Genomic DNA, 26,337 nt, shown 5'->3' with positions numbered 1-26,337 from the left:
ATATAAACAAAAAAAAATTACAACTTTGTACAAAAGGAGTCCAATTCTTTTATTTTTTCTTCCAGTACTTATTCTCTATATAGTTAATAGTTTTCATATTTCTCCAGTGGGCCAAGTTCATGTTATCAGCATCAGACTTTAATCATGGGATACTTAATGGAAGTTTAAGCGGGAAGTTCAGGGGCTTTCACAGTGATATTTCTGTAGTTGGTTTGGTTCTGGAACATATCACAGTCCATTTCCACAGTGAGCCTCTGGGGCCCCACCTGTGTCGGTGTGAACTGGAATTGGGTGTATAAGGTCTTTCTGGGCCACACTGAAGCTAATCTGAAATAAAGGAAAAGGCAGGTGATAGTTCTTTCCCATTGCTTTGCTGGCCCCTGTGACTCTTTCCCTACTTAAAGAGGTGAACTGTGAAGAAATAAACATTTAAGTACCTGCTGTTGAAACAGAAGAGGTTTTCAAGGGATACAGGAGCACTGATGCATAGGGGCACTTGTACCCCAATGTTTATAGCAGCACTCTCAACAATAGCCAAATTATGGAAAGAGCCTAAATGTCCATGAACTGATGAATGGGTAAAGAAATTGTGGTTTATATACACAATGGAGTACTACGTGGCAATGAGAAAGAATGAAATCTGGCCCTTTATAGCAACGTGGATGGAACTGGAGAGTGTGATGCTAAGTGAAATAAGCCATACAGAGAAAGACAGATACCATGTGTTTTCACTCTTATGTGGATCCTGAGAAACTTAACAGAAACCCATGGGGAGGGGAAGGAAAAAAAAAAGAGGTTAGAGTGGGAGAGAGCCAAAGCATAAGAGACTCTTAAAAACTGAGAACAAACTGAGGGTTGATGGGGGGTGGGAGGGAGGGGACGGTGGGTGATGGGTATTGAGGAGGGCACCTTTTGGGATGAGCACTGGGTGTTGTATGGAAACCAATCTGACAATAAATGTCAAGAAAAAGAAAGGAAAGAAAGGAGGGAAGGAACGAACGAACGAACGAACGGAGGAGGTTTTAAGGGAATACGAGACAGTAGCCTCCCTATGGTGAACAATTGCATGGTTGAGAAGAGAAACATCCTATTCTAAGGGCTTCCAAGCCGCATCTGTTATTTCTTTTATCACCTGTGACTTCAGTCTGGTCCCACTCTTGGTATTACCCGGGTATGTTTGGGAAAACTTTGGTTTTGGAACCCTTGTGTTGCTAAGTGCTGTGAGAATACAGTGGACATATACAGAAGATGTCAGTATGACAACAGGTGGTCTTTGGAGCCCTATCAAGAACCTCCTGGCCTTCCTGTGGACCTTCTTACAGTGACTAAGGGCATAGTGCAGATGCCCTGTGAGGAGCTTTGTCCACAGTTGATCAGGGATACCACAAAAATGTAGTTGAATGTTGGCAGTCCCTCCTCTCAACTTATTGGCAAGAGTGATTCATTGAGTTTTCATAAGGCTGAGGCACACGCTCAATAACCAAACAACTGTCAGCAGTTTCAGGGATGGTAGGAGTAAGTTTCGTGAACTCTAAATTGTATACTGTGTTTTCAACAAAGGATACAGTGACACAGTGAGAGAAGAGGTAATGAAAGAAGATTCATGCAACATACTGAAACCAACAAGGGACTAATGTAGAGAACTCCTACAAATCAACAAGGAGAAAAAGCTGGAACACAAAAGAAAAGTGGGCAAAGAGAACACACCTTTTACAGAGGAGGAAACAGAAAAAGCTAATAAATATATGAAGAGTTGCAAATTAAAACAATGAGGTGATAGAGATATTACCTTCTTTCTATTAGCCCAGAAGAGAAGAGAAAGCAGGGTGTTGCCAAGAGTGGAGGAATGGTAGGAATTCAGAAACTCATGTACTGCTGGAGGGAGTGTGGACTTCTGCAGTCATTCTGCAAACAAATCTGATAGTACCCAGTCAAACCAGGTCATATTCTGTGACCTAGCAATAAGAAGATGCACGAGGATGTTCATTGCAATAGTATTTGTGGTGTTCGGGAGTTGGTGGCACTCTGGGTGCCTATCACTGTGGAGCAGAGAGTGGTAGGAAGTCTGGGATATACACAGTGAAGCATTATGTTGCAGAAGCAGTGGATGCAACATATGCAGATGAATCTCAGAAACAGTTCTGAGTGAAAAGTAAGATTAGATATAATGTACATAAGTTAAAAATACAGTCTTATAGGGGCGCCTGGGTGGCTCAGTCAGTTAAGCATCTGACTTTGGCTCAGGTCATGATCTCACAGTTCGTGGGTTTGAGTCCTGTGTCAGGCTCTGTGCTGACAGCTCAGAGCCTGGAGCCTGCCTGCTTCAGATTCTGTGTCTTCCTCTCTTTCTGTTCCTCCCCTGCCTGTGCTCTCTCTCTCTCAAAAATAAATAAAGATTAAAAATAAAAAAATACAGTCTTATAGCACACTTTTTACACATTCTGATGAAAGGATACACACACAAAAGAATGCAAAAGGGGCTGGTGGGAACAGGAATAAAAAGGAATATTTAAACAAAATTTTGTATTATGATCGTCATTAGTAGAATGCAGTTCACTGGCTGCACCAAGAGGCAGCCTACCCTCCCTGTGATAGTCTCTAGTACTCAGGCCTAACCTCCCTGCCTGCAGAGCAGCGATCAGGGTCATGTGGGTGCCCAAGGGGCACATAGCCTCCCTCACTCCTGTCTCCCAGGATGAGAGAGGCCCTAATTCTTTTAGTTCAACTTGCGGAGGTATTTCCTCTGTCTCGATGGACACGGCAAAAAGGCAGTCATTAATTTTGGGTCCCTGTCTTTCTGACTAGTTGAGGTGTTTTAGCGGGATGAGAAGCTTGTAGTCTCTTACCTGTATCTCTTCTCTCTGTAAATGAGCCCCCTTCCGAAAATGGAGATCACACAGTCCTGCATGGGAACATCTAGGAAGTTATGGACGCTGACTGAAGCCTTAAGAAGTTGATATTGCTCTGTTGTTTCTGGCATCTGTGGGAAGAGGCAAAGCCTGAAGCAGATGTCAAGAGCACAGAGGCACAGTTACTGCTTCCCCTCCTAGGCATCCTCCCTATACTCTCTTCAGTTACTCTTCTGCCTCTGCCTTCCGGACTCCAAACTCCAAACTTCTTTCCCAAACTCCACAGCTGACTTCTTTACCCCTCTATCTGGTCTTCGTGCATTTATTCTTACCCTTGATTCATGAGTAGCCATCTCTGATGGTGCCTCTCCTCCGCTTAGAAAGGTGAGGGGTAGGAGCACCTGGAGGGCTCAGTAGGTTGAGCGTCCGACTTTGGCTCAGATCATGATCTCACAGTTCATGAGTTCCAGCCCCATGTCAGGCTCCGTGCTGATGGCTCAGAGCCTGGAGCCTGCTTCAGATTCTGTGTCTCCCTCTCTGCCCCTACCTTGCCCCCCCCACCATCTCTCTGTCTCAAAAATAAATAAACATTAAAAAAAATTATTGTAAAGAAAAAAAGGTGAGGGGTTTCCCATTGTCTTCAGAATTCATCTTTGGTTGGCATTCAGAGCCCTTCATGGCCTGACCCCAATCTCCTTCGCCAGCCTCACCTGTTCTTCCCTCAACCGAACGACATCCCAGCCACCCTGGGCACTTTCCCATCCCAGCACACCCCTCAGGCTCCCTTCTTTTGGGCCTCTGTGTTGAGTCTTCTGCCTGTAGTGGCCTTCCTCCACCTCTGCACTGAAGCTTACCTATTTTTCAAGGCCCAGCATAAATGCCACCTCTTTCCATTAAGTCTTCCTCAAACCAGCTGGAATTAATCCCCTTACTTCACTTATCCCGTAGTGACTTTGTACCTCTATTTAAGCACTTACATAAAAGACCAAACATTATGTCTCCTTTACTTAATTATAATATAACCTCCTTGAGGGCTGGGACCAGATTGCATTCATATTGGCCAGGGTAGACATGGAAAGAGGATTATTAGATCAAAAGCCATAAGCCTTTGAAACATCCCATTTTTATGATCATGGGCATGATACTCTCTAGGACTGTTTCCTTATCTGAATAATGGGAATAGTTCCACCTCACAGGGATTTTGTATTAAAAGAAGTTGAAAATACATTGGCCTATGTATAAAGCACTAAATAAACATAGGCTGGTATTATCCTTCTAACTATGAAGGCAGCAACTGGGGAGATCCTCATAAAAATCTTTAACCTGGGAATGCAAGCTGGTGTAGCCACTCTGGAAAACAGTATGGAGGTTCCTCAGAAAGCTAAAAATAGAACTACCCTACAACCCAGCAATTGCACTACTAGGCATTTATCCACAGGATACAGGTGTGCTGTTTCGAAGGGACACCTGCAGCCCCATGTTTATAGCAGCACTATCAACAATAGCCTAAGTATGGAAAGAGTCCAAATGTCCATCGATGGATGAATGGATAAAGAAAATGTGGTGTCTATATATACAATAGAGTATTACTTGGTGATCAAAAAGAATGAAATCTTGCCATTTGCAACTACATGGATGGAACTGGAGGGTGTTATGCTAAGTGAAATTAGAGAAAGACAAAAATCGTATGAATTCACTCATAAGGACTTTAAGAGATAAAACAGATGAACATAAGGGAAGGAAAACAAAATATAAAAACAGGGAGGGGGACAAAACATAAGAAACTCTAGATATAGAGATCAAACAGAGGGTTACTGGAGGTGTTGTGAGAGGGGGGATGGGCTAAAATGGTTAAGGGGCACTAAGGAATCTACTCCTGAAATCACTTGCACTATATGCTAACTAATTTGGATGTAAATTAAAAAAAAAAAAAAAAAAAGACAGGGGCGCCTGGGTGGCGCAGTCGGTTAAGCGTCCGACTTCAGCCAGGTCACGATCTCGCGGTCTGTGAGTTCGAGCCCCGCGTCAGGCTCTGGGCTGATGGCTCAGAGCCTGGAGCCTGTTTCAGATTCTGTGTCTCCTTCTCTCTCTGCCCCTCCCCCGTTCATGCTCTGTCTCTCTCTGTCCCAAAAATAAATAAACGTTGAAAAAAAAAATTAAAAAAAAAAAAGGCAAAAAAAAATGAAGACCATGATTGACCCTGTTAAAAAAAAAAACAATCTTCAACCAAAAAGAGTTGGAAGATGTAAACCTTAATAGCATATGTAAAAAACCATCTCTTTTAAGAGAGATCTGTCAACCTAGCCTTTTCGGGTAATCCTACAGCACAGTCATTTGCCCTGAAGCTTGAGGGGCTTTGATTCCTTCTGAAACAGAGCAAAGGATAGCAATTCGGGGAAAGACTGGTGCCTACCTCAATGACTAGGCGTGGTCTACAAATGGCAATGTCTTCCTGAGCAAAGCAGCTGAGGCTGGACTCAGATTGCGTTGCCGTGGCTATGGCGGTGAGTCTGAGGAAACTGTTCTCTGGTGGGCTTTGCTCAAAACAGGAGAAGGACAGGCTGTTGGTGGTGGTTTCATAAACTGAAACATACGACAAGCAGAGTCAGTGCAAAGGAATGAGTGCGTGTGCTCTGGAAAGAAGGAATAGTTACACACAATGCAAAGGAGTCAGTATCTCACTGAAGCCAGCAAGATGCCCCATTTCTCACAGCAATTTCAAACTTAGAACTCACTCAAGACCCCACTCCCACCACCATCACTGCCTCCACCAGCGCTCTTGGCAGACCTCCTCAGTGGGGTTGTGGAAGGTTCCTGTAAACTAGAATGAGTTAAGCTCTCTGGCCTCAGTTGCCTTGTCTGATAAGAATGCCTACCTGGTGGGATAGCTTGTGTTAAATGAGATACTGAGTGCTTATCTCAGATGCTACCACACAGCCGTTGCTAAATATATGCTTACTTAGTTCCTCATTCTGTTTCTTCAGTTTCCCTTTTGCAGAGAAAATGAAGCCATCCTTCATCCTTGAGGAATCTTCTCAAGCTCGTGTTCCCATTCCCAACCCTGTAGACATAGACCTCTACCCCTGCTGCCACCCGGAAGATGAAGTGTCCGCCCTCCCCAAGTTGAACCTCCACTTTTGAGGTCTGTGTCCCATCCTGACCCCACTATTGCCTGCTGTGTAACTTTGGGCAAATTATTTAAGCTCTCTATCTTTGTCTCCTCATCTGTAAAGTGGGGATACCAGTGGTTGCTACCTCTTAAGGTTGTTGTGAGGATAAATCATATAATGCATAATGTACACTTAACCCTATGTTTGCCAATGTAAGCTACAGTTATTCTAGTTGTCCCTCATTTCCCCAAGGGTCGCACCATCAATTTTAACCCATCTTTCCTGGGGCTTCAGTCTTTCCCTCTCTGTTGATTATTTTCCTCAGCACGAAAGCAGATTCTGCTCTCTCATCTTAAACAAACAAACAAAAAAACCCACCCTCTCTCTACCCAGTGTCCCTGGCTGACAACCACTCATCCTGTTTCCTTTTTCTGCCTGTTCTTCCAGGAAGGACTGGCACACTGTGTCTTGCTTTCTCAACTCTCAATCAGTTTAACCCCTAGGATGCTGTCCTTTGTCATCACTTCTCAGTAAGACCACTCCCTCAGTGTCTACTTTTCAGTCTTGACATTTTGTGGCTACTCTCCTGACCCTGCTGGGTGGTCCTCCTGTCTTTGACTTCTCCATTCACCTTCTGCTCCTTCCCTGCCTTCCCCCTACATGCTGGTGCTGCCTGCCTTCACCCTCTTCTCTTCTCACACCCCTTCTTCTACCCCCATGAGCTCATCGATGCCCTGACTTGGCAGCCCCCTCTGTGCTGGGATTCCTCATCTGGTCTCAAACCAAGGCCTTTATTTTGCATGCCAGGTTTAGGTTTCCAGCTGTCTCCTGGCCATCTCTGGATGTCTCATGGGCTTTCGAACCCAATGGGTCCATACTTATTCTTCCTCATTTTCCCTATTCTAGGGGTTCATCCAAACTGAAAGCAACCCTCTAACCACCTCCCCCCCCATACATATTCACAAGTCCAGATCTATCCCACCTCCTTAATATGTCTTCATTTGAAGTGCTGCTACTCTGGTTTCTCCTTCATTCCTTGACTTGGTTATTACAAAACTTTCCAACCTCTGATCCAGTGTTTCTCAACATTACATGAACATTAGAGTCATATAGAGAGCTTTATAAAATGATCCCAATGCCAAGCTGCACACCAAATCAATTATATCGGACTCTGGTGGTGAGGCCCAGGCAGCAATATTTTTAAAGTTCCCCAGGTAAGGGGTGCCTGGGTGGCTCAGTTGGTTAAGTGGCCAACTTAGGCTCATGTCATGATCTCATGGTTCGTGAGTTTGAGCCCCACGTCGGGCTCTGTGCTGACAGCTGGGAGCTGGAGCCTGCTTCCAATTCTGTGTTTCCCTCTCTCTGCCCGCCCCCCCCCCCCCGCTTGCACTCTGTCTCTCTCTCTCTCAAAAATAAATAAACATTAAAAAAAATTTTTTTAAGTTCCCCAGGTGATTCAACATGTAGCCAAGATTCAGAACCAGTATTCTAATATGACCCCTTGCATTCCATTCTGCCAAAATGAATTTCTGATCACATTTGCTCCTCTAGTTCAATTTTTCCTAGCTCCCCACTACCTAGAGAACAAAATTCAAACTCCTTGGCATGATATACAAGTCCCTGCATGATCCAAGTCCCTGCACCCCACAAAAAGGAAACATGGTGGAGAAACTGGGGGCTGTGTGGGCTGGTTAGGAGACTGTTGCAATAATGTAGACAAGCTGTAGTCCACTGATTGTCTCTTGCCTGCCCATTGGAATCACCCAAAGAATTTAAACAGTTTTTGATGTTTGGGTCAAACCATGGGGTTTCTGATTTAATTGGTCTGGGGTTCAGGCTGAGCATCCAATTTTCCTGGGTGATTCAGATATGCAGCAAGGTTTAAGAACAACTACTCTAGTCCAGGGTAACATAGGGAGCTTTTAAAAAGTACCATTGCCTGGACCCCATCCCAGACCAATTAAGTAGGAATTTGGGGGAGGAGGGAGAACCTGTGTACATGTTGTTCCTTCTGCCTTGAATACTCGTGACTCACTTTTCTGCCTGTCGCTGCCCTTCCTACTCATCCTTTCAGACTCGGTGTAGTCTGATGTATCTGGGAGCAGCCTGCTCCAACCTGGGTGACATGATCCCCTGCCATTGTACTCTGTTTACATCATCAAATACTTCTTATACTGCAGTCATGGTCTGTTTACTTATCTGACTGCAGTTGGAATTGTGAGTGCTTTTTTCTATGTGAAGCTCAATAAATATGTGTTGAATGACAGACAGAGGGCACACCAGGGGCTAGAAGCCACCTCTTCAGAACTTCGGGTGTGCCCCATGGCTGTTGCCTACCCAGGGTAGGAGCTGGGGGTTGAGGAGGTCTGGCAAGGCCTTAGAATTACCCATGTTGGCACCAAGCGTGAGGAACAGCTTGTTCTTCCAGAGCTTGGCAGCAAGGGTGCCATTGTAGTACATTGCCTGCACCCCAATTGCCAGCTCCACAGCCTTCTCCTCATCAGTGGGGTTAACCAGCATCACTGAGAACTGGGCATTCCCTCCCAGGCATAGGGAGCTGGGTGCTTCCAAGAACAGGTATAGAGGCTCAGCAGTCTTGAGCCTGGGAGGATGGATGCCACTGTCCTTTTCATGTTCCATTCTCTCTTTCTGGACTCTTTCCAGCACTTCTTTTTCTTGAAAAGATCCTGAAGAATGGAGGAAATAAAACAGGCCTCTTATCCAGAGGGTATAGACTCTTCTAATAAAAGTCCAGGATTAAGATTCATTTACCCAATGTTACTCAAATCCCAAAGTCATAAGAGCTTTGCAACCCTCTAAGACCACATTTAGCTCAAAAAAAAAAAAAAAAAAGTCCGAACATGAGACCAAAACCATAAAAATCTGAAAACACAGGCTGTAACTTCTTTCTACATATGTCTCCTGAGGGGTGCATGGGTGGCTTGGTTGGTTAAGCATCTACCTCTTGATTTTGGTTCAGATCATGATCTCACAGTTTGTGAGATTCAGCCCTGTGTCAGGGTCTGGGCTGACAGCACGGAGCCTGCTTGGGATTCTCTCTCTGCCTCCCACCTCTTTCTCAAAATAAATAACTAAATAAACAATTAAAAAAGATATGCCTCCTGAGGCAAGAGAAAAGCAAAAATAAACTTTTGGGACTACATCAAAATAAAAAGCTGCACAGTGAAGGAAACAGACAGCAAAACTAAAAGGCAACCTACAGAATGGGAGAGAATATTTGCAAATGACATATCCAATAAAGGGTTAACACTCCAAATAAAGAACTTATAAAACTGAACACACAAAAAATGAATAATCCAATTTAAAAATGGGCAGAAGACATGAATGGACATTTCTCCAAAGAAGACATACAGATGACTGACAGTCACATGACAAGATGCTCTACATCGCTTATCGTCAAGGAAATGCAAATCAAAACTACAATGAGGTATCACTTCACACATGTCAGAATGGCTAAAATCAACAACATAAGAAATCACCGGTGTTAGTGAGGATGTGGAGAACCCTCTTGCAATGTTGGAATGCAAACTGGTGCAGCCACTCTGGAAAACAGTATGCAGTGTCCTCAAAAAGTTAAAAATAGAACTACCCTGCAATCCAGCAATTGCAAGTAGGTATTTACCCAAGGAAGACAAAAATACTAATTCAAAGGAATATATGCACCCCGATGTTTATAGCAGCATTATCTACAATAGTCAAAGTATGGAAGCAGCCTAAGTATCCATCAACTGATGACATTTGGCATAAAAAAAGATGTGTGTATATATATATATATATCTTGTCTGTACACGTGTATGTATATATGTATACATCTCTTGTACAGACAAGATATACACACACACACACACACAATGGAATATTACTCAGCCATAAAAAGAATGAAATCTTGCCAGAGAAAGACAAATACCATATGATTTCACTCATGTGGGATTTAAAAAAACAAATGAGCAAAGGGGGATAAAAAGAAAGAGGCAAATCAAGAAAGAGACTCATAACTATAGAGAACAAACTAACGGTTATCAGAGGGAAGGTGGGTGGGGGGGGATGGGTGATGAGGGTTAAGGAGTGCACTTGTCATCATGAGCACTGGTGATGTATGGAAGTGTTGAATCACTACACTTGAAACTAATATTACACTGTTAACTAGCTGGAATTTCAATAAAAGCTTAAAATAAAAAGGTGTGCAGCACCTGGGTGGCTCAGTTGGCTGATGTCCAATTCTTGATTTCAGCTAAGGTCATGATCTTGCAGTTTGTGGGATCAAGCCCCACATCAGGCTCAGCACTGACAGCGAGGAGCCTGCTTGGGATTCTTTCTCTCCCTCTCACTCTGCCCCTCCCCTGCTCCCTCTCAAAATAAATAAATAAACTTTAAAAAAAACAAAAAAGGTCTTTGTTGGGCAGATCCACTCTAGATACAGCATGTCTTGTCCAACTCATTCAAAGACCAAGTTCTTCAAGTGCTATGCATTTGTTCCTTGAATGGTGGGAGAGCAAGCTTTTGGACAAGTCTTACTGTCTCTGAGGACAGGTCTGTAGGGACTCAGATCTTCCTAAGTGAAGGAGTTGACTTATTCCAAGGGCAGTGGGGACCATGGAATATTCTAGAGCAGGGGAGTAACATAATTATTTTGTGTTTTAGAAAGCTCATTCTAGAAACTGTAAATTGGAAAGGGAACAATAATGGAGAGACTGGATGCCAGGGGTCCAGTTAGGAGGCTGTTACAATGCTACAGACAAGAGATGTTGAGGCCTGAATTATCTATAGGCAATGGGGAAGGAGATGAGGAGATGGATGTGAGAGTAATGTGGGGTGATGAAGGAGGAAGAGTTGAGGAGGGTACAAGCCTTCTTGTTTGGACAGATAGGTGATGGTGGTGCCATTAACCAATATGGAGGACAGAACAGATTTGGGATACTGAAAGAGAGGGTGAGAAGAAGAGAGGGAGAACATCTTCTGGCAGCTGGACTTGGTATTAAATGTGTTGTTTTATTTTGTCCCCTGGAGGACATTTAGAAGCACATAGAGAACTTTTTGGTTGTCACTGCCCATGGTGGTGGGGTGCTGGCATCTAGTGAATGCTGATAAGCATCCTATGATGCACAGCCACCCACAACAAAGAGTTATCCGGCCCATAATGTCAAGAGTATCAAATGGGGTTAAAAAATGCATTTTATGGGATATGGAGAAGACTGTGACTCTCTCTGGCCTATATCTTTCTGGCCATCCCTTCCCCTCTGTTGGCATTTCAGGTGCTGAGAAACCCTGCCCAATACCTTCAGGATACTTGTAGTTCTGAGTGATGTCCTCACAGCGGTCACTGCCCACACTCTTGGTGCTGATGTTGTTGCCAACATACTTAGTGTTGGAGTTGGTTAGCTCCAGTGTGTCATCCTCACAACACTTCCAGACCACGCACGAGGCATTTACTGAAGCAAAAAGGTCTGATACTGCAGGCGTCAGTCCTAGTATCCCCTCCTTGACTGCTCTGACAGGAACCAGATCACAGGACTCGAGGACTGAGGGAGGAAAAGGCCAGTGAGCAAGAGGAACCATACCTAGACCTCTCCTGAGCCAGAGCTGCATAACCTTAGTCCCGATCCTGTGTCCTATTTTCCCTTCCCCGAGATCAAGGTCAGAGGTAGGCACTAGGCAGAGTTTATGAAAGGGCATTGCAGAGGTGAAATTCACAACTATGTAGTGACAATCCTTTTTGGTCCTGGTCTGTGGCAGGAGCCCTCTCAGAAACTGGACAGGTAGAACCTCAGAGGACCATAGTACACAGGAGTTGCTTAGCCAGCTCGACTATGGCTATAGTTAGGAATAGTTCACTTTTATTGAGCACTTATTATGTGCCAGGCTCTATTACTATTCTGCTGCTGAGCAAGGAAGAGTGATCCTTTTATGGCTCTTGAAGATTTCTTCTCTGAGCTTGAGCCTATCCTGATACCCTCTTTACCCATATCCAGAACCTCAGAAATCTCACCTACAAGCCCCTAACCCAGCACATCTACCAGTTATCTTAAGACCCTCTACCCTTCATTGGGATTCTCCTTCCTTGCCAGTTGTTCTGAGGTAGGGCTAGTCTCCCCACAGCCTCGGGCCTAAATAGCTAACACCTTTGTTCCTTTCAGCCTACTGGCTTCAGGTCAGCATTCTGCTGGCCACTATCATTCCTTCCTAAAACTCATCCAGTTTTAGGGGATGCAGACCCTCTTGGGACCTCCTGCTGCTCATATTTCCTCTCCCACGGACTCCTTCAGCTTGTGCAGCCTAGGATGGTACGGGGGCCTACCCCCAGGCTTTACCTCCACCTCCACTGTGAGCATTTGGGTGCAGAATCTGCCATCCATCATAACCTTGGGGCAAAGCAGGCCGGGTCATCCAGCATTCTGTGGAAGTCTGGAAGATCCTGAAGGCATCAAAGTGAATAATTCAAGTGGGGACAAAAGTAGTTCTGAAAAGCTGAAGACATTCTAGAAATCACAGAGTCATTATTGTCATAGGACACTGTAAAAGTGGCTGCCATGCTCCCAGGAAGGGGGGGGTGGTGCATGGCACCACTGACCATTCATGTCCCAGGTATAACAGTCTTGAGGGCCTCCTCTCAATGCGAGGGTCACTCAGGGTGTGGGGGGCTTATACCATGTGGGTTTGGAGTCCTTCCATGTCTAAGACTTCATCCTCTTTGGGCTTCTCACCAGATTCTGCCTCTTTGGCCTTCTCCATTCTGAAGGCCCTCCTCATTGTAGTACTCATCTACGAACAAGCGTCCGCCAGTTCCCTGGGCTGAGGCGAATGTGGTAACGACGCGAGCAGGGATTCCCAGGCACCGCAGCACTGCGTGGAAGGGGCCAGAGAGTCAGGGGGAGCCAGAGAGGCCTGGGTATGTATATAGCTAGTGTTTTCAGTGTCTCCTCTGGGCAGACACTGTCTTAAATGCCACCTGACATCGTGGAAAGAGGAGGGACACAGGCACCAGGAAGTTAGCACTGACACAGCACAGGATGCATAAAGGCTGAGAAATGAGATGCAAAAATTTACACAGCAGGCGGAGTGTACAGCCAGGGCAAGCTTACAGAATATTCACCAGAGCACCAGGGCTTGCTCTGCTGGGGAAAGGCAGGGAAAGTTTCAGGGAGAAAGCCGCAGGACAACCCAAGAGGCAGGGCAGACGCTCCATACAGTAGCCAAGGGGGGTGTGGCAGGCAAGCTGGCTCTGTACCTGTGCAAGCAACTGCAGCGAACACCCAGGCCTGGCCGTCGTACACAGGTCGCCCTTGGCCTGTGAGCCACTGCCGCAGGATGGGCACACTGCCCCGGCGCTTGTTCAGCAAGGCCGCTTCCTGGATGGTGTGGGTCTGTGGGGTGGGCAAGACCCTCTCCTCCATGAAAGCACGCAGCTGTTTGTGGAAATGTGTGGATGATACATGGGGCCCAAGACAGAATAGCCTCCAGGGGGTGAATAAAGAGGGCTTAGACCACCTGCATGAGAATCACTTGGATATTCGTGGGCTTCACCCTACCCATTGGGTTGTAATCTCTAGGGGTGGGGCCTGGAGAATTCTCCTCTTTGTCAAGTCCTCTGGAAGCCAGGGACTTGTAGACCACATGGCAAACAAGCCTCACATCACAAGAAGAGCAAGAGCGCTGCCTCTCCCTGGGGGCTCTTTTCACTGCTCCTTCACTTGCCCTGGCCCTGGTTCCTTTGAGGGTGTTTGCACCTGGGGCGTCAAGGCCCACTTATCCCAAGCTTCCACCTCCACCTCCTCACGGCTCGACCTCATTCCTCTCCACCTCTTCAGAGGGAAGTCCAGAGGCACAAGAGGAAATGGGAAACTCATTACTCCTCTGAAAGGACATTTAGGAACAGCGGGAAGCACCAAAGTACCTGGGAGGAAGGGACCATTTGTGATTTGAAGATTTCCAGGGCTATAAAGATGGGCAGCTCTGGCAGAGAGCTCCCGTCTCATCTCCCCACGCTGGCCTCCTCTCCCTCCCACCTCACTCACCGAGGCGCCCAAAATGTGGGCCACATGCACAGGGTTGCCCCACTCCTCCACCTGCTTGTCCATGCTCAGTAAGTGCAGACTGAGGTCGATGACATCCACCTCAAACTGTGAGGAGCACACAAAACCATGATAAACGGCCTCCAGGTTGGGTACTCACCCCCCACCATCACCTCATCCTTCTTCCAGACTCAGGTTCCACTCCTTCCTGCCATGCCTTCTTGTCTCCCATGGGAGTTCTGGCTTTTCCCTCCCTCCCATTGTGCCCCCTGGTCTGTGTGTATGGGCAGTCTGGTCCTTTGCCTCTTCTGTTGTCTGAGTTTCTCAATAGGATGTGAGCCCTTGACAACCAGGGCTGTATTGTTTCATTTCTATTGTTTTCCATTTAATGTGCTCCTATGGCTCCTGCCAGTACTACCCCACGTGGGGAGGATACCAAGGCAGCTCTTGCTCTTGAGGAACCTGCAGTTTAGGAGTAGGGAGGGACACAGAGGCACTTGAAATACAATCTCAGCAACATGGTTGGGTTCTAGGAGAGATGCCAACCCAGAGCAGAGGGCACAGCAGAGAGAGTCACTCTTACCTTTGGGGCCTGGGAAAAACATCCAGACAGTGTTAAAGGATGGGTAGGGGGGTGCCTGGGTGACTCAGTCGGTTAAGTGTCTGACTTCAGCTTGGGTCATGATCTCACAGTTAATGAGTTCGAGCCCCATGTAGAGCTCTGTGCTGACAGCTCGGAGCATGGAGCCTTCTTCAGATTCTGTGTCTCCCTCACTCTCTGCCCTTCCCCCACTCATGCTCTGTCTCTCTCACAAATGAATAAACATTGAAAAAAAAAGAAAAGATGGGTAGGAATTTTCTGGGGGTGACAAAGGAGGAAAGGTATTCCAGACATATTCAACCTGTCTGTTCAGGGGATGGCTAGAAGCTGGAGCATGGGATGGCTAGCTCTTGAGGAAAGAAAAGTACTGGACTGGCTATGAAGGGCCTTAATGTGTCGAGCCAGGGAATTTAGTTATTATCCTGTAGACAGTGGGGATTTAATAGAGGTTTGATTTGCTGTGGTGTTTAGGAAGTTAACTCTGGAAGCTGTGGAGGATGGTCTGACATGGCCCTAAGGAAAGAGAGGCACCACATGGCTGAAACTGCCGAAAGAAACAAACTCATTGACACACCAGGGAACAAGGTTGTGAAAAAGGAGGACTTGGTGTGGTGCCACCATTTCTTCCATCTTGGGTCTGGGTGACTTTCACAGAACTTCCAACAGCGTTATGTTGGGACAGAGCATCTGAAGGTTCCCAACCTCTGTGGTCCATAAAAGCCACTATGAAGAGAACCCAGGGATGAATTTGCCATTTTTAGTGGAAAACAAGTGGCTGTTACTAATTATGAGGATTATGTACTTTTTGTTTGTTTGTTTGTTTCGAGTAGGCTCCATGCTCAACATGGGGCTTGAACTCATGACCCCAGCATCAAGAGTCAGGTGCTCCACTGACTCAGCTAGCCAGGTACCCCAATGACTATATACTTGGGATCTGAATTTGCTTCATCTTTTTTTATAGTAAGATACTAACTGCTTAAGGAATACAGGTGTTTTAATTAATCCATTAAACAGATGTGAAAAGGAGCTTTTTAAGAGGTGCAGTCTCTTTGAAAACTGGATCAAACTCTTGAATTCAACATACTTGGTATGTTTGCAAATAAACTTATGGACTGAATCCTTAAAAAAATAAAAGAAAGAAAGAAAAGAGAAGAAAAGAGAAAAAAGAAAAGAAAAGAAAAAAGAAAAGAAAAGAAAAAAGAAAAGACAAGAAAAGAAATGACCTCATGACTTAAGGGCTTTTAGACATGCCAGCTCTGTCTGGCCTGAACAAGGCTATGTGGCTATCACTGGCCCTTGTCTTCCCCAGAGGTCCCTGTACCTGGCCAAAGTCCCAGGGCTCCTCCAGGATGCAGTCAGCTGTACCCAAGTAGATGAGGCCGTTCTGGTTCAGCACATACTCTGTGCGTTGAGACTCTCTCTCCAGGAACACAGCATCCTCTGGTGAAAAACAGGCAGGGATGAGGTTCTGTGGGGTGGTAGGCCTGCCCTCCATATCCAGGCCTCTGCCCTCCTTGCCCAGTCCGGTTTGGCTGTAGGTCTTCCCTTCAGCTCTGGGCCTGATGAAGACTGAGGAGGAACTCCCTCTTTCCACTGACTCTACTGCAACCCAGACTCTTCTCTGGTACAGAGTAGGGAAAGGGGTCAGAGTCCCTTGTCAGCCAAGGTGACCTTCATGGTCAGCCAGATAGATAGTAACAAGCCAACCTTAAAAAGCCTACTTGTTCCCAGAAGACATGTGCAGCCAGAGTGCTTTTGGCCTAAGATAATTAGGCAACAGCTCAGAGAACTTCCCAGTGTGCCTATTATGTCTCTTTCACAAGTTCAATTTTAAAAAATAGTGTTTTAGGGGCACCTGGCTGGTTCAGTCAGTAGAGCATGCAACTCTGGATCTCGGGTTGTGAGTTTGAGCCCCATGTTGGTTGTAGAGATTACTCAACAATAAAATGTTTAGGGGCGCCTGGGTGTCTCAGTCGGTTAAGCGTCTGACTTCGGCTCGGGTCATGATCTCACAGTTCATGTGTTCAAGCGCCACATTGGGCTCTCTGCTATCAGCACAGAGCCCATTTTGGGTCCTCTGTCCCCGTCTCTCCTTGCCCCATCCCCTGCTTGTGGTCTCTCTCTCTAAAATAAACAAACATTAAAATAAATAAATAAAATGTTTAAAAGAAAATAAATTTAAAAATGATGCTTCAGAAAAAAACAAACATAGGTTGACAGGGGTGAGCAGAAAGAAAGAGGAGCATTGGGTAAGACAGGGTCAGAGGGAATAGTGGAGCTGGATAAAGTAGAAGCCAGAGCATTGGCTTTCTACCCTGGTGGCATCCAAGTGGGTCTAAGACTCCCATGGTCTCTCAAGCCTCTCCTGCTGTCTTCCTCAATGGGCTGGGCTGGGGTTCATGAGGAGGATGGTGGTCTTTAAGGAGGATACTCTAGAAAGCCAGAAGCAGCAGGGGGACGTGCTCTGCTTGCCATGTGTCTCTCTCTGCACCTGTTGCTGGGTGGGAGTGGGGGAAATAGGGTGCTTAGGTTGGTTCCTGGGGACTAACAAGAGAAAAGTCTTTGCAGACTATTCCCCCAGACATCTGCTGGGATGAGGGTACTCAAAGAAACAGAAGAATAGGATATTAAATTCAGGAAGCCCTGAAAACTTGGGGCCTAAAATCACAGAACCATGTGCTCAAGGAGCCCTTGACTTCTGCCCCTCCATCTTGAGTACTCTCTCTGAAATCACTTCAAACAGGTGTTTGGTCCCAAACTCTGAAGGCTCTGGGAGGTACGTTATCAGAGCATGGGTAACATCACCTTCCCCTTCCCTGATGGGGTGCAGCCCTCTTTTATAAAATTCCCTGCTTATGAAAAGGACTTTCATTTTAGCATGTAAAATTTCCCTTTGAATCTGGGAGAGTCCCATCTCCAAGAATGCTAAGATAAGACTGAGTCCCAGATAACCTGAAAATTTCTTAATCACCTCCCAGGTAAGCAGAGCCAATAACTCACTCCTGCCCACACAGACATCTCCATTTGGACTCACATGGAAAGGACTTCCCTAGGCAGGTCCCTACAAGCCAAGTGTAGAGGCAAGAAACCTGGCATGGAGTCAAGACTATGAGTTCCCACTGAACTGAGCACTGTCTCAGAACTATCTTTGCTTTGTCTTTGTTCTGCCTGCCAGGGCCTTGCTCTGGATGTGGGATCTGAGTCAGTGAGACAGATGTACTGGAGCCTCAATTTGGAAGGAAATTGCTTGAGGGTCTTTCTGCCAATATGTTGAGGGCCATGGGTCCTCCCTCAGCTGAAGGGGCCCTGATTCCACATTCACCCACATGGGGATGGGGCACCTAAATGGACATTTGTTCTCATCTGTTGCTCTACCTGATCACCCCCTTGGATCAGGAAAGAACCTAAACTGAGGATTGGCAGGACTACCTGAAGGAGGGGGTATTGGAGAACGCTTAGCAAAAAAGTGGAGAGAGGGAGCCCACTGGGGGTCAGATGCCACATAGAAAAGGAGTCAGGAACTGGCTGGAGAAAATTGGGAAGATTTCTTCTGCTTCCCTGTTTCCTTTTGTCTCCCAGCCCTGCCTTATAGTGACGGCCCCTCAGGCTGGCAGTGAAACTTGTGAAAAGAAAAGGCTCTTCACTTGTCATCTGGGGTAGTGAGGACAGGAAGGCTGATCAAAGATGTTTTCCATTTCCCCAAACAACCGTTCAGGGAGCCGCAAGGATTAAGGTGGTGGGTGGCAGATTTAAAAAGTAAAGGCAGACTCAACCTTCAGACGGGGTTGGAAGAGGAGATGCCCTCCTCATGTTTGGGGCATGTCAACCATGTCTGATGATCTTTCTTAGGTGAAATAGCCCCAACAGCCAAGGCTGAGCTTTGCCAGCGGTGGCCACTGGTTGGGTTGCAGAAGGTCACCTGATCTCAGGAAAGCCCACCCTTAGTCTGCTGAGCTATGGAACACTAGCCATTTGTTGCTCTAGTCATATATTTAGACAAGTCAATGTGGAGAGGGCCCAGCATCCTGTAGTAAGAACAGAACTTACACATGGAGAGAAGCAGAGACAACCAAACAAGGCAGATTTACCATGGAGCTGATGAAGCTGAAGCTTTGGGCCCCTCACTAACACAGACCCCTTTAGGCCTGAGCAATTCGATATTTTGTATTAGTTTTCTTTTCTTTTCTTTTTTTTTTTTAATTTTTTTTTTTTTTTTTTTTTTTTTTTCAACGTTTATTTATTTTTGGGACAGAGAGAGACAGAGCATGAACGGGGGAGGGGCAGAGAGAGAGGGAGACACAGAATCGGAAACAGGCTCCAGGCTCTGAGCCATCAGCCCAGAGCCCGACGCGGGGCTCGAACTCACGGACCGCGAGATCGTGACCTGGCTGAAGTCGGACGCTTAACCGACTGCGCCACCCAGGCGCCCCTTTTCTTTTCTTTTTTAAAAAAAAATTATTTATTTATTTTTGAGAGAGAGATAGAGAGAGTGAGCAGGGGAGGGGCAGAGAGAGAGGGAGAGAGAGTCCCAAGCAGGCTCCGTGCTGTCAGTGCAGAGCCTGATGCAGGGCTCCAACTCATGAACTGTAAGATCATGACCTGAGCTGAAATCAAGAGTAAGATGCTTAACCAACTGAGCCACCCAGGAGTCCCTTCTCCCCCTCCTCCTCCTCCTCCTCCTCCTTCTCCTCCTTCTTTCTTCTTCCACTACTTCTCCTTCTCCTTCTTCTTCTTCTTCTTCTTCTTCTTCTTCTTCTTCTTCTTCTTCTTCCTTCTTCTTCTTCTTCTTCTTCTTCTTCTTCTTCTTCTTCCTTCTTTCTCCTCCTCCTCCTCCTCCTTCTTTCTTATGTTTATTTAGATTTGAGAGAGAGAGAGAGAGAGAGAGAAAGAGCACAAGTTGGGGAAGGGCAGAGAGAGTGAGAGAAACACAGAATCCAAGGAAGGCTCCCGGCTCTGAGCTGTCAGGGCAGAGCCCGACACGGGGCTCGAACTCATGAACCATGTGATAGGAGAGCACAAGTTCTCAGTGCTGATGAACCTACATCTAGAAAAGTTTCACAGTGCATAGAGTGTGTGTAGTAGTGTGCCTTCTTTGTAAGGTGAATGTGATGCTTTAATGAGATATTTCATGTGAAGCACTTGTCCCAATATCTGACATGTAGTACAAATTCAATAAATAGTAGCAACTAAATGTTATCATAAGCCTAGATTAGATCCATTATACCTAACCCAAAGTCTGATGTCCAGCTGACTGAGCCACCCAGACACCCCTGTATTGTTTTTCTTAAAGAGGGTCCACGAAGTTATATAAATCTCAGGTCCCACAAAACCTGGATTTGCTCTGGAGACAGACTATGGGAGCCCAGGGAGGAGACAGAGAAGCCTATCACTCAGGTTGTATCCATTCCTGAACCACTTTCCCGTTCTTAGCCCCTGTACTGTCATGACAAAGAGTAGCTCTTCTAGGGTCATCTCAGTGAATCTCAGCTCCTATGGTCAAATAACCTGACCCAGCACCAGGGTTTAGTGGTGAGGTAAGACTTTGCTTTCAGTGGGAGGCCCCAGGCTGCTTCTGCCAAGGGTGACACCAAAACAGACCCTGGGTCTGAGAGGCCATTCATCCAGGAAGCAGACAACACAGTAATTGCGTGTTGGTGCTATCCTTAGAGGGAGCTTCCCACTGGAGCCTGGGCCTGTCACTCCCTGCCAGAGCTGTGCCCCAACTCCTGTGCCTTGAGTCCCTGGGCAGCCCAGGCTGGTTTGGGTCTAAACTCACCTCGAGCCCAAGGGTTAAAGAGCACTGTGAACCGGCCCAGGGGAAATGACTTCTTGCCCAAGACCTGCAGCAGGAGCGAGTAATGGCCAATGATAGCATCTGTGGGCGTAGTCACAGAGATGTTCCAGGACTGGGCATCTCTGTCTTCCACCACTGCACTCCACCACTTCCGGTCCCCCATACTGGAAATTGGGAATGTGGCTTGGGTCTTCTTGGCCTTGGAAGGCTGCTCTCCTGCAGTCACACAGAGAAGAACTGGTCATTTGGACCTCTTGGTCACAACTGAGAGTAATAAACTCAAGTATCACAAAGTTGGAACAGGTGAAAATTGGTTTTTGGTGAGAATGAAAGCAGCCCATCCAGTAATGGGAGGCAATAAAGGGTGATGGGAGAGCACAAGTTCTCAGTGCTCATGAACCTACATCTAGAAAAGGTTCATAATGCATAAAATGTGTGTAGTAGTGTGCCTTCTTTGTAAGGTGAATGTGAGACCTTAATGAGATATTGCATGTGAAGTACTTGGCCCAATGTCTGACATGTAGTACAAATTCAAGAAACAGTAGCAACTAAATGTTATCATAAGCCTAGATTAGATTCATTCAGCGTTTTATACAAAACTGATCATTATATTTGCAACCAAAAGGAACCCCTTAGTGATAATGATGCTCAGCAGCTTCTGAATCATAATAAACACTATTTTTTTAGGAACATTATCTCATCCTCACAACAGCTCTGCCAGGTGGGCAGGACTTCCTCAGACTCAGGGTAGTATGGCTCATTTGCCCCTTTGTTCCCTGAGAAGATGCTGGAGGAAGAACCCCCCAGTCCTGCCACCAAGAAGGTCTAGGTCTGCCCCACTTACCAGTTTGTGCAATGAGGGCTACCTTCTTCATAGTAGACAGAAATGTGTGGACTGGAGCCTGGAAGTGCAGGATGATGGTGAAGGGCTTCCCTCTCCTCACAAAGAGGTGCTGGGAACTGATGGCCTTGGTGTAGTGCTCCTCATTGTTCTTTGCTGCCTGGAAGTCACAGTTCTTGATCCCCAGGGCTACTGTGGAAAACAGAAGTCATGGAGACTAGGTAAATGTGACAACATAAGTTGAGACAAAAGCAGAGACCCTGGAGTCATAAATGAACTGGGGTTCAAATCCTTGGCTCAATTTACCTACTAACTGTGCCACCTAAAGCAAGTGATTTAACCACTCCGAGCCTCATTTTCCTCTTCCTTAGACTAAGGAATCATCCCTCTTTCAGGGTTGGGGAAATTAAATGAAGTAATACATATATAATACACTTAGCACAGTGTAAGACACATAGGAAGTCTCATTAAATGGGACAATTACTATTATTAAAAGAGCAATGCCTGCTCTCATTGTTGACCTCCTTTTCTGGTCCCAATCCAAAAACAATGAATAAAACCCAGAATTTTGTTCCTACTCCTTTCTTCTTCAAACACAAATAATTTTTAGAGCTGGTTTGGAAATCACTGAGCTGATTCTCTTGTTTATAAATGAGAAGAGTGAGGCCCAGACAGTAGAACCAACTCACCTGAGATCATACTTGGCTCTTTCACCTAAAGGCTCACCAAACCCATGGCCCCATGCAGCCCAGAAAAACTCTCCAAGGAGGGGGCCTGAGAGTATTATGACAGTCTGTCAGGCAGTTCTCATCTGACAATGAGCCATGTAAATATACTAATAGACATGCAGAGGCCCCTGAGCTTTCTGCATCCTGTAGTTCTACCTGTTCCCTTGCTTTATGTTGGCCTCTGCCCCTTGTAGTTGGATTCCCTGACTCCTACCTCCCCTTCTCTGTCACTTAGCTTTTTTTTTTAAATACTTTTATATTTATTTTGAGAGAGAGAGATAGAGAGCGAGCAGGAGAGGGGCAGAGAAAGAGGGAGCAGAATCCTAAGCAGGCTCTGCACCATTAGCGCAGAGCCCAATGCAGAGCTCAAACTTACGAACAGTGAGATCATGATCTGAGCCGAAACCAAGAGTCAGAACCTTAACCGACTGAGCCATCTTAGGCACCTCTCTCCCACTTAGCTTTGAGGCTGTGACACCCTCATGCTTTCCCAGGGTTATCTTCCATATGTATCACAACCTACAGAGGATAATCATGTTGTGATGCCATAAATCCATGTTAAGGGTAGGAACATTAACCCATGTTAGCCACCATCATTGTCATCACAACTATGACAAACAATTTACCACCAATGAGCTACCATGTTGCCACCCATAGCCATACCACTGCCACCACCACCACAGCACCCACTACTACCACCCACTATAGCACCCCCCCCCACCATCACCTCTACCACCATCCTACTTATTGTAATAAAAACACATTATGATGGAGGAGCTACTGAGAGTCAAGTAAGCCCCATGGATAGATGGCTTGGCTCACCCTGTTCCATGGCTGCAGGCTGGTCTTATCCACTTGACCACAGGAAATGCCTGTCTTGAACTGTTGCTCAGTGCTTCCTCTCTGAATCTGTCCCGAGAGAAAATGATGGAGGTATTTTCATTGGTTTAAGAATCTGTAAATAGTATAGTTTTCTTCCACTCCTCCTGTGAGGCCCCCACATATTTCTTTTCTCTTGCTCCCTCCCCACTAGTATCTCTTGGACCAGCTGCTGGGAGTTACCCTTTTTCATTTTATCTCTTGTGCCCAACTGGAGCAGTGGGTGGAATGGAGGAAGATCAGCCAGCTAGAGAAGCCAAGAGGAAACTTCTAAGCCTGTCATTTCAGTGGTTTCAAGAGACCCTCAGAGATATTACCTGGACAACAAGAGAAGATTATGGAAGAGATGACTCTAAACAGAAGGCCCACATTCAACTCCAAATTTCAGGCCCTAAACATATCATGGGCTTCAAGTTGCTAGATGTTTGTGGCTATTTTGGTAATAGAGAGAACCTGTATGTCAGGAGATCATCTGTGTGAAGGAGATAAGGAGGTAGAATTTGTTGGTGAAAAACAAATATCCTAAAAGTAGAAGTCAGAGCCCCAGCTCTTCCAAGCCTACCAGATCTGGGACTCTAGCAGAGAAGATGGAAAACTATCTTGGGACTCAAGACCTATATCTTTTTCTATTTCTACTTGTTTGGTCACTGAGGAGACAAGACACAGGAGAGGACCTCCTCTTTGGCCCTCTTTGGTCTTCTAAAGCCCAGCTTTTGCTGGGGCTTCTCCAAGACTGTTAGCACGCTCAGGGGCAGGAATACTGGCCTGCATGCATATGGGATATCTATAGAAGGATATAAAAGAAACTACAAAGAGCATTGGTTGCCTGTGGGGAGGAGAGCTGGACAATGGAATAGGAAGGTGATTTTTCTCCTGTTTACAATTTTATACTTTTAAAACTTTGAACCATTGCCCATTTGAGGAATCTTATTATGTTAAAAAAAAAATGAAGCTTCTGCCTTCTTATTCCTCCAAAAAAATGATTCTTCACAAGAAATGAAGAGGTAAATTTTTTATTATTTGAAGATGAAGTGGTTTTTACCTGGAAACCATGAATCTACTAAAAAATTATTATAAAAGATAATTTAGTATGCTAATCTTAAGTTTAATGCAGTCCCCATAAAAATTTTAACAAGTTTTTTTCTCTGAAACTGGAAAAGCTGATTCTAAGGTTCAAAAGGAAGTTTCTAAAAGATATAAAATATAATCTAAAAAGATCTAAAGATATAAAGATGTTTCATATTAAAACATCTAAGATGTGTTTTAATATCTAGTAGGCCTGGTTATGCTACATTTCTAACTCCTTATATAGTATAACCAGGATTCCTAGATACTACAACATAGTATGACATCACTTCACTTGAGAAAGCACATCAACCAAAATGTATGCATTAAGTATGAGCTAAATGTGGCACTTTGAATCATTGGGAAGATAAGGATTCACTAGTAACTTATTTGGGTACAAAAAGCTTGCAGAATAAAGTTGGTTTCCTACCTTGCACCATATACCAAACTGAATTCCAGATGAATCAAAACTCTAAATGTAAAAAATTAAATCCTAAAAGTACTGAAAGGAAAGATAAGACACTTACTTTTAAGTCAGCCTGGGGAATGCCTTTTAAAATATAACACAAACCCCAGAAGCCATAAAGAAAAAATAGATAAATTTCATTCCTTATAATTTTGTTAGTTGGAAAAACTCATAAACAAAGTTAGGAGAGCCTGGGTGGCTCATTTGTTTGAACATCTGACTTTTGGTTTTGGCTCAGATCATGATCTCACGGTTTGTGAGTTCGAGCCCTGCGTCAGGCTCCACACTGATAGTGCAGAGTCTGCTTGGAATTCTCTGTTTCCCTCTCTCTCTGTTCCTCCTCCCTTCACTCTCTTTCTATCAAAATAAATAAACTTAAAAAATTAATATAAACGAAGTTAGAATATATGAACAATGACCTGGGAGAACTGGGAGAATGTTAGAACAATGAACTGGGAGAAATGTTTGAAACTTGTACCACAAAGTGTTACTTTCCTTAATGTAAAAGGTACCTGCAAATCAATAAGTCAAGAACAACAAACCAATAGAAAAATGGGTGAAGGATATGATGGACCATTCACAAAAAAGGAAATTCAAATGTCTCTCTTAAATACATAAAAATATGTCCACCCTTATTTAATATAAATAAAAAATAAAACTACCCTGGGATATCATTTCTTTCACCTATCAGATTGGCAAAGATAAAATAGTTTGACAACTTTCTGAGTTAGTGATGGTGTGGGAAAGTGTTATTCTCTTATAATCCTAGCAAGAATGTAAATTGATTCAGCTTTATAGAGGGAAATTAAGTAATATCTACCAAAACCTTAAGTGTCTATATTTTTGAGTCAGCTATTTCACTTCTACATATTCTAATGCAAATAACCAAACATGTAAAATGAAATTTATAGAAATATATTGATTGTACTGGTAGTTACAATAGCAAGATATCAGAAACTATATAAACGTCCATAAATAAGGTACTAGATAGATATATTCAATAGACAACCATGCAAATGTGAAAAAGAATGAACTGGCTCTACATGAATTAATATGGAACCATCTCCAAGTTATACCATTAAATGCAAAAAGCAAGGTGTGAATAATATACTAGCTTTGCATAAATGGTGTGGGGGGAGAATGTATATGAATTTGTTTGTGTTTATGTAGAATATTTCTGGAAAGCTATTGCTTTGGTGTAGGGCAATTTAGTGCCTGGGTGTAAGGCTTTCTGTATACCCTTTAGTGTAAGAAATAAGCCCACTGACCCAGTCAAAGGAGGGAGAGGAGACTCGGAGCACAGTGAAGGGAGGCTTTAATCAACATTCTTGCAAGAGGGGTGTCTGATGGACAGGCACACTAGGGGTGGTTACAGCAGGCAATTTATCTCCTACCATGCAAGTCCCTCCCCTGATTCCTCATTGGCTGAGTACAACAGAGGTTACAGCCTTACCAGGAAGTCGCCTATGCCCATGTAAGGCAAAAAGTAGTTTAATGGGAGCAAAGGTACGTTTCTTGAGGTGATGCAGAGACCTCAGTTATTTGGCGCATGCTCATTGCAAAGCCCGTGAAAAATAAGCTCCTGAAATGGAGACAGTAAGGAGAACCAGGAAGTGAGGTATCTAAGGGTTTGGGACTCCAGTGTGTGTGTGTGTGTGTGTGTGTGTGTGTGTGTGCGCGCGCGTGCACGCGCGCCAGCCGGAGAGGGAGTGATACATATTTCCAATAGGTTGTAAACCTATTGTTAACTAGACAGCACAGCTTTTATTTGGTATTTCTGAATATGAATCATCTCACTTCTCACATTTAGTATCTTTATACCACAACAATGTATTGTAATTATTTGAAAAATAACAAAAACTTGCAAGAGAAAGAAAAGGCTGTTTTCTTTCCAAAAGACAGACTGAAAGACTGTTTTCACCACAGTGAGTCCTCTGGCTCTGGGAGGGCAATGGGGGAGTCATGGGCTGGTAT

General features: G+C 45.0%; 2 protein-coding genes across 8 annotated transcripts in view; one reads left to right on the top strand and one right to left on the bottom strand.

Moving 5' to 3' along the window:
- CCNDBP1 (cyclin D1 binding protein 1) overlaps nucleotides 1-26,337 on the top strand; it is a 39,218-nt gene that overhangs the window by 9,890 nt on the left and 2,991 nt on the right. For 2 of the 6 annotated variants that reach the window (XM_047075216.1, XM_047075217.1), the window contains one exon: nucleotides 5,834-7,005. The exons of 1 other annotated variant lie outside the window; for it this stretch is intronic. In XM_047075216.1, coding sequence (XP_046931172.1) covers nucleotides 5,834-5,990 — 157 coding nt within the window. In that variant the 3' untranslated portion in view covers nucleotides 5,991-7,005. Of the gene's footprint in view, nucleotides 1-1,560; nucleotides 2,226-5,833; nucleotides 7,006-26,337 lie in introns of those variants that run through there. 3 more of the 6 variants (XM_047075218.1, XM_047075219.1, XR_006961300.1) reach the window with 2 other exon arrangements.
- EPB42 (erythrocyte membrane protein band 4.2) lies at nucleotides 29-22,964 on the bottom strand. 2 transcript variants are annotated; one of them, XM_047075211.1, is made up of 13 exons: nucleotides 22,776-22,964; nucleotides 21,229-21,414; nucleotides 20,367-20,600; nucleotides 15,912-16,030; nucleotides 13,993-14,097; nucleotides 13,206-13,383; nucleotides 12,682-12,820; nucleotides 12,289-12,392; nucleotides 11,257-11,499; nucleotides 8,347-8,646; nucleotides 5,263-5,432; nucleotides 2,847-2,980; nucleotides 29-327 (listed from the first exon to the last, which is right to left on the bottom strand). In XM_047075211.1, the coding sequence occupies exons 1-13, from the start codon at nucleotides 22,783-22,785 to the stop codon at nucleotides 165-167; spliced, it is 2,085 nt and encodes a 694-aa protein (XP_046931167.1). In that variant the 5' UTR covers nucleotides 22,786-22,964; the 3' UTR covers nucleotides 29-164. The 2 variants fall into 2 exon arrangements, with proteins under 2 accessions (XP_046931167.1, XP_046931166.1); XM_047075210.1 differs by having other exon boundaries at nucleotides 21,229-21,417; nucleotides 22,776-22,963.

This window comes from Lynx rufus, unplaced genomic scaffold, assembly GCF_022079265.1.
Source record: "Lynx rufus isolate CCGP_SWC_20201006 ecotype Redwood Valley unplaced genomic scaffold, mLynRuf1.p SCAF_13, whole genome shotgun sequence".
In the NCBI taxonomy this organism is placed as follows: Eukaryota; Metazoa; Chordata; class Mammalia; order Carnivora; family Felidae; genus Lynx; species Lynx rufus.
Note: the sequence above shows the minus strand (reverse complement) of the source record. Positions and strands in the feature narration are given on the sequence as shown.

Coding starts and splice junctions, on each gene's coding strand:
- EPB42 (XM_047075210.1), bottom strand. Junction 14,098..15,911: donor AGCCCTGGGACTTTGGCCAG/GTACAGGGACCT, acceptor TGCTCCTCACAG/TTTGAGGTGGATGTCATCGA. Junction 2,981..5,262: donor GACCACGCCTAGTCATTGAG/GTAGGCACCAGT, acceptor CTCTTCCCACAG/ATGCCAGAAACAACAGAGCA.